At 41.9% G+C, this 7547-nt stretch overlaps 1 protein-coding gene across 1 annotated transcript; it reads left to right on the top strand.

The window, feature by feature from the left end:
- Positions 1–821: 821 nt before the first annotated feature.
- On the top strand, positions 822–1535 carry LOC141601646 (uncharacterized). Its single transcript, XM_074421942.1, has one exon. The coding sequence runs from the start codon at positions 822–824 to the stop codon at positions 1533–1535; it is 714 nt and encodes a 237-aa protein (XP_074278043.1).
- The last annotated feature ends 6012 nt before the right edge of the window (positions 1536–7547 follow it).

Raw genomic sequence — 7547 nt, 5'->3', positions numbered from 1 at the left:
CTTTAATTCGAATGGTACTTTCCTGGTTCGTTTTAAGACAGAAGAAATGAAATTGAGAGTTTTACAATCTGGGCCTATATTCTTTGACAATAAGCCTGTGATTGTGAAGGAATGGACTCCGGATTGTAAAATGATTAAAGAGTCTGTTGACATTGTGCCAATTTGGATTCGATTTTATGGACTGTCATTGAAGTTTTGGGGTAATGCATTGCTGAAAATTGCTGCTCTGGTTGGCAAACCTGTCAGATGTGATAGCAATACTACTCTTAAAACTTTCCTGGGTCATGCTAGGGTTATGGTTGAGGTGAAGGTTGGGACTGCTTTGCCTGACGTTATTGAATTCCTTGATGAGATGGGTGAACCACAGAGGCAGATAGTGCACTATGAATGGAGACCTATTGTGTGCTCTGACTGCAATGCTCTGGGTCACTATGCTAGGGATTGCAGGAGGAATCAGACTAAGAAACCTGCTAAGAAGGTCTGGGTACCTAAAGTTTCTGATTCTGTGACTGTGGTTCCTACAGAGTTAGCTGAACCAGTGGAGGAGGATGTGGTGGCACCAGTGGCTGCTGTTACTTAAGACACTGGTCAGCCCTTGACTGGTCCAACAAGGATTTTTAGTGGGGGCTTTGAAGGCCTGATTACTCCCATGCCTACTGTTTTTAATTCCTTTACTCCTGCTAGAATTATTACTAAAATGACTAGGCAAGGGGATGTTAATGGCAGTGGGAGTAAAACTTACATGGAGGTATTGGAACAATTTATTCATTACACGAAAGTCCTGAGTGGGGGAATGGAGGATCCACCTATAGCTATTGAAAATGGGTAGTATAGGATTCTGGAATGTTAGGGGTGTGAATAGTATGAATAAGCAGGTTGATATTAAATGGTTCCTGCATACTAATAAAGTAGGTTTATGTGGGTTGTTAGAGACTAGAGTTAAAACTGGTTCTATCAATAAGGTCCATGACGGGCTTGGAAATAATTGGAAGGTAGCTCATAATAATTCTGTTCATGATGGTGGTAGGATTTGGGTAATTTGGGATCCTGCCATTTTTACTGTTGATATCATTGCTATTGAACCTCGGGTCATTTATTCCAAGGTTACTTCATTACAGTCTGGCATTGTGTGGTGGCTTTCTATGGTGTATGGTTTTAACAGGGTAAATGAGAGATTGTCATTATGGAATTCCTTGGCTATAATGAATACTGTGGCTATTGGTCCTTGGGTGGTCATGGGGGATTTTAATAATGTGTTAGCTCTCAATGAAAGATTGGGGTCTGAGGTTACTAATTATGAGATCAGGGATTTCCAGAAGTGTGTGGCTGAGTGTGGACTGGTGGATGTGCCTGCACAGGGGGCTTATTTCACTTGGAATAATAAGCATGACCCAGGTAGTATGGTGTTCAGTAGAATTGATAGGGTGATGAGTAATGATGAGTGGCTTTTGCAATTTCCTGATGTCAACATTATGTTCCATCCTGAGGGCCTTTTTTTATCATTGCCCTTGCACTATTTTGTTGGCTCCTCATGATATTAAAAGGAAAAGTAATTTCAAATATTTCAACATGTGGGGTAAGGATCCTGATTTCTTGCACACTGTCCAGGAGGTTTGGGAGTCTCAAGTGGAGGGTTACAAGATGTTTCAGCTTGTCAAGAAGCTCAAATGGTTAAAACTGCCTCTAAAAAGGCTCAATGGGAGTGCATTTGCCAATATTGAGACATCTGCTCAAGTGGCTCAAATGCATATGTTCTCTATGCAAAGGAAGCTCCATGATGATCCTTTAAACCTTGAGATTCAAGCTGAGGAAAATGCTGCTTGTGAGAGTTTCAGAATGCTGCAGGAGGCTAGAAGGAGTTTTCTAAGCCAGAAAGCAAAAATTCAATGGATGACTGAAGGAGATGATAATACTAGTTATTTTCATAGTATTATCAAGGCTAGGAGATTGCAGAATAAAATACTGAGTATTAAAGATATGAATGGCCAGCATTGCCATCAAACTGAATATATTGAGAATGCCTTCATCAGTTACTACAAAGAGCTGTTGGGTACTAGTAAGCCTGTCAAAGCTGTGCATTTCCCTATTGTTCATAAAGGCAGAGTGTTCACTGAGGAACAAGGTGTGGATCTGATTAAGGAGGTTACTGCTCAGGAAATTCTTGATGCCTTGCTAGTTATACCTGCTAATAAGGCACCTGGCCCTGATGGGTATACTTCCCAATTTTTTAAGGATGCTAAGGATATTATTGGTAATGATGTGGTTGATGCTGTGCAAGAATTTTTCGTTTCTGGTAAATTGTTGAAGCAGATCAACACTACAACTCTTACTCTCATTCCAAAGAAGGATAGACCTGAGACTGTTGCTGACTTTGAGCCAATTGCTTGCTGCAATGTGGTCTACAAGATTATCTCCAAAGTAATTTGCAATAGGATTGCTGCTGTGTTACCTACTATCATTTCTGAAACTTAGAGTGCATTTATTAAGGGCAGGGACATTGTGGATAACATACTAATTTGCCATGATCTGGTAAGACTCTACAAGAGAAAAGCTTGCTCCCCTAGATGCATCATGAAAGTGGACTTGAAAAAGGCGTATGATTCTGTGGAATGTAAGTTTCTTGAGCAGATGTTACATGCTATGAAATTCCCTGACAAGATGGTTAAGTGGATTATGGAATGTATATCTACCCCTTGGTTCACCATTTCTCTTAATGGGTCTACTTTTGGGTATTTTCAAGGGAAAAGAGGGATTAGACAGGGTGACCCTCTATCACCCCTTTTATTTACTATTGGAATGAAGTACTTGAGTAGGGTTATCACTGATATCACCAGTAGAATGGACTTCAATTACCATCCATTATGCAGGCCTTTGCAGCTGACCCACCTATGCTTTGCAGATGACTTGTTATTGTTTTGCAGAGGTGATAGAGGTTCCATTACTATTATCCTTAGATGCTTTGCCACGTTCTCTGCTGCCTCAGGATTAGCTATGAACAATAAGAAATCCGAGATCTATTTTAATGGTATGGCACCTGCTGAGGTGGATCATATTCTACAGCTATCTGGTTTTAAGATTGGAACCTTCCCTTTTCGTTACCTAGGTATTCCCATTTCTTACAAAAGGATGGCTATAGGTGATTGCACCAGACTTGTGGAGAAGGTGGTTGGAAAAATCAGGGGATGGGGGGCCAAAAAACTTAGCTATGCAGGCAGGCTTGTCCTCATCAGGGCTGTGTTGACCCAGCTGCACTCATTTTGGGCTAGAGTGTTTGTGATACCTCTCACTGTAATTTATAGGATTGAGGGGATTTGCAGGAATTATCTTTGGTCTGGTTCTGATCAGTATCTGAAGTCCCCTGCTGTCTCTTGGGATAAGGTGTGCAATGAGAAGAGATATGGAGGATTGAACATTGTGAATGCTAGGATTTGGAATCAGGCTGTTATTGGTAAATATACTTGGTGGTTGGCAGCTAAATCAGACCATCTGTGGATTCGTTGGGTTGATCATGTTTATATGAAGGGCAAGGACTGGCAAGAGTATATTCCTACTGCTAATACCAGCTGGACTTGGCGTAAAATATGTCAAGTCAGAGACATTCTGAAGTCTGGTTTTCAGAATGGTCAGTGGAATGACAACAAGGGTGTGTATTCTGTGTCTTATGGCTATCAATGGTTGTGTGGTCAGCAATCTAAGGTGAGGTGGTGCCCTATTTTTTGGAATCAAACCAGTATACCAAAGCATTCCTTTATTGGTTGGCTGGTTGTTCAGGAGAGACTCATGACAAGAGAGAGGCTTCTTAAATTTGGAATCATTTCTGATGGTTCCTGCTTCTTTTGTCATTCACATTTAGAGACTCGTCATCATTTGCTCTCTGAATGTCAGTATAGTAATCTTTGCTGGGCCCTGCTGCGTAGTTGGCTAGAGATAGACTTCCCTTCTGATGGACTCATAGATTGGTGCATAAAGTGGAGATGTAAGTCCCTTATGAAGAAACAAATTGTCTATGCTGCCATTGTAGCGTTTTGGTATCACATTTGGAATGCCAGGAATGTTTGTAGATTGGATGCCAAGATGATTACTCCTGCTGCACTCATAATGAAAGTCAAAGTGGACATCACCAGGAGGTATAGGGAACGAATCTGGTCTGCGAAAGCTCTCAAGTCTACCTGGGAACCTAAGTATGCTTAGTGTTCTGCCACTTTTTGGAATCTGATGATTTGTAATTAGTAGATTTGTGTGATGATTTGTACTGACTATAATTATTTTTTAGTATAATATATTTCACATTTCACCAAAAAAAAAGATTTCCCGGAATCTTACATAGTCAAGTACCAAACATGTTCATCCAAATCCTAGGATATAACAAATCATGATTGCAATTGTGTGAAAGCGACAAGACACCTCGAAGACGTGCGACATGGCTCGCGTATCTTTGAGCAGCCCAAGTGGCCACGTCGCTCAAAACTCACACAACCACTCATTTTCCTATAAATACCCCTCAAATGCCACCATTTGAGAGTTACGCGAGCTTCCGCCCCCTCTTTTCTCCCTTTAAATTCTCGACTCGACTTCCTAAGTCACAATCCGACACGTGTTTACGACCTACCGATCGTAAACACAAGCCTTACACATTGTTTGGTACCGTCATCGTGCATGAAATCACTTGACCGACCATCTCGACCACTCCACTATCACTAAAATTAACAAAACACTCTTTTTACTTACCAAAACGGTTTTAAACCGAGTTTTCTCCGACCAAACGAGTTGATACACTTACGTCAGTTTCTCGCCATAAGCCAAACATGTAAGTATGAGAGTGTAAAAATCTTCTTTTATCATGTTTTCATTTGTTTTATGACTATAACATGCTAAATCATGCATAACATTGTCCAAAACATGGGAAGAGTGAGCCAAAACAGGATTTTTGGTTGAGGCAGAGGCTACTTACGTAGCAGATAGGCTCGCGCCTAAAGGACCCCGCCCGGCCTTAAATCCAAACCGTGTTTGCTCTCTTCATCTCCCTTATTTTCGTTTTCATATTTGTAGTCGGTTTTTACCATTTCAAGTATTTTCAAATCATTTTTACAAGTCTTTAACCATAAAACATTTTTCACCCTTGGTTCCTCATATCATGACGGTTTAATCCGTGTTTCGGTGATAATATTTGGTTAATTACATTTAAAAGGTATTTTAAAGCCTGTTATTTCATTTATTTACAATTTGGAGGGTATTTTAAAGCCTTTCATCATTTCTTTACATTTCTCCAAATAAATGTATTAGTCATCAACACAAAGGCATCCTTGGTTCCATATACCATGTCGGATTTTAAGCCGAGTACGATGATGAATATTAACTAATTATATTCAAATGAACTTAAAACAATTAGTTCATAATCTTTTTCAAAACTATTCATGTCAAGCTTGCAAAGTCGAACCCGACATCGGATATTGTCAAAACAATGACGATTAGTCAAGTCTCGTTCTTCAAATCAATATAAAAGCGGTCTAAACGGCCTTTTCAAACCAAAACGGGTCCAAATACCCATTTTTCAACACGTTTTACAAATGTTTTTCAATCGTCAGAACGCGTCCTCCATCGTCGACTGACCCGCGCCTAAACAGGCAACTTCTTTTTCTATTTTTCAAACCAGGGGAGACCCTTTTGCATCGCCAATAGGCTCACGCCTTTTCTGGCTGCCTGATACAGGGTCTGTTCTCCTTTCCAGCATCAGTCTAGGACGATCCCGACTTCTGCTAACCCGGATATAGGACGGATCAGATGACTAACTTTCTCATTCAAACACCGTATTTTAAAAACGTCTTACTAAGACAAATGGATCACGTTATGCACCGTAAACCTAATTTGGTAAGTGGGTGTTTAATTTCCGTCTTGCATGCAAATCAACCATAAATCCAACTCGACATCTTATACTTGATACTTGGATTAAATCAACCGACGTAGAAAGCTCTCACATGTTAGGTTTAAACTATTGGATGCGCATTCATGCATTTAAACCGTTTTATCAACTTTTGCATTCCACCAACCAAGATCGATTAGTAGAGGCCGCTACCGCGGGCAGGATTGGGTGTCTGATTGAACCTTCACCTCTTACTCAGAAACTTTGGATAGTGGACGACCTTATCCAGGGCGTACGAGAGTCATTATAGAGATAGGATGCTAAAGAGGGACGATTCCTTATCTTTAGAACCTATGTCAAACCCTGCGTTGTGCTTCGTTTGACCGAGGTATAAAGTGGGTTCGAACGGGTTCCAATCATCCCATAAATGCTTGGTGGCGACTCCGAACATCTCTAATCGTTTCGAGAACCTTAACGAGACGAAACCGACCGATCTAAAACGATCCGATCGAAAGCATTTTGACGCTGTCGAGCGTGGCTATCAAAAGACTTTTGTATGTCCACAGATTGAGCTGGGCGTGCAGGTGGGCCATGTCCACAGGATAGAAGGGACCTTTATGGAACAAAGTCGTCCAGCAGAAAAATCACAACAGAGAGAAAGAATGAAAGAGCCAAACCCTACAGCAAGAACACAGTGAACAAAGTATCAGGAGAAACAGAGAGCACCGAGGCTCCACCTAAGCTCAGCGAGTATGGGTTCACCACTGGACTTGCTGGGGTAATGAAGGCAATCAGAGAGCGAGGGCAGAGGGCCAGGTGGCCCAAGAAGCCTATTCCCAGGGAGAACGACAGAAGATATACCAGCGAAAGGTGAGAATACCACAACGATATTGGCCACTATACAGAAGATTTTGTAGTACAACGAAAGGATGTAAAGCACCTCTACAGTGCTAGATGCTTGGATCACCTGCTACCCAAGGGGGCGAAATCTGGAAAGGTCACTACTGCTGACCAGGTCCAACCGTCCCCACCTCCACCTTACTCAAAGGTAGTGAACGTCATCACAGGGGGGTCGAAGATATGTGGTCTCACTTATTCAGCAGCAAAGCACCATGCAACCGAGACTAAAGGAGATAAACCAGAGTTCTCCCACAGGGTCAGCAGACAGGATCTACCAGCAATCTCATTCGACGAGGCAGACGTACCTGATGAGGCAGAACATTACCATGACGCCTTGATCATTACCCTTTCTATAGAGAATTGCCTTATTAAAAAGATATTGGTAGATACAGGAAGCCCTGTGAATCTGATAATGCTGGAAACCTTGAAGAACATGGGGTTCAGCGAGAAAGCCCTGGTGAAGAAGGCAGTTCCCTTGGTAGGTTTCAGCGGAGAAACCAAACAGTCCCTTGGAGAAATAGTGGTACCTACCTTTGCAGGGGGTATGAACAAACAGGTACGGTACTTGGTCAATGATGGTCCGTCAACTTATAACGTGATACTTGGTAGGCCTTGGATCCATGAAATGAGAGCGGTACCATCAACGTACCATCAGAGCCTGAAGTTCCCTACACCCTGGGGGCTACAAGAGATACGGGGAGATCAAAATGAAGCTCGGGATTGCTACAAGAACGCTCTGAAACCCACAGCAGCTGGTCCAGCATAGCAATTACAAAAACTGTGCATC

The sequence above is a fragment of the Silene latifolia genome, chromosome 9, assembly GCF_048544455.1.
Source record: "Silene latifolia isolate original U9 population chromosome 9, ASM4854445v1, whole genome shotgun sequence".
Taxonomy (NCBI): Eukaryota; Viridiplantae; Streptophyta; class Magnoliopsida; order Caryophyllales; family Caryophyllaceae; genus Silene; species Silene latifolia.
This window is presented reverse-complemented; position numbering and strand designations above follow the sequence as displayed.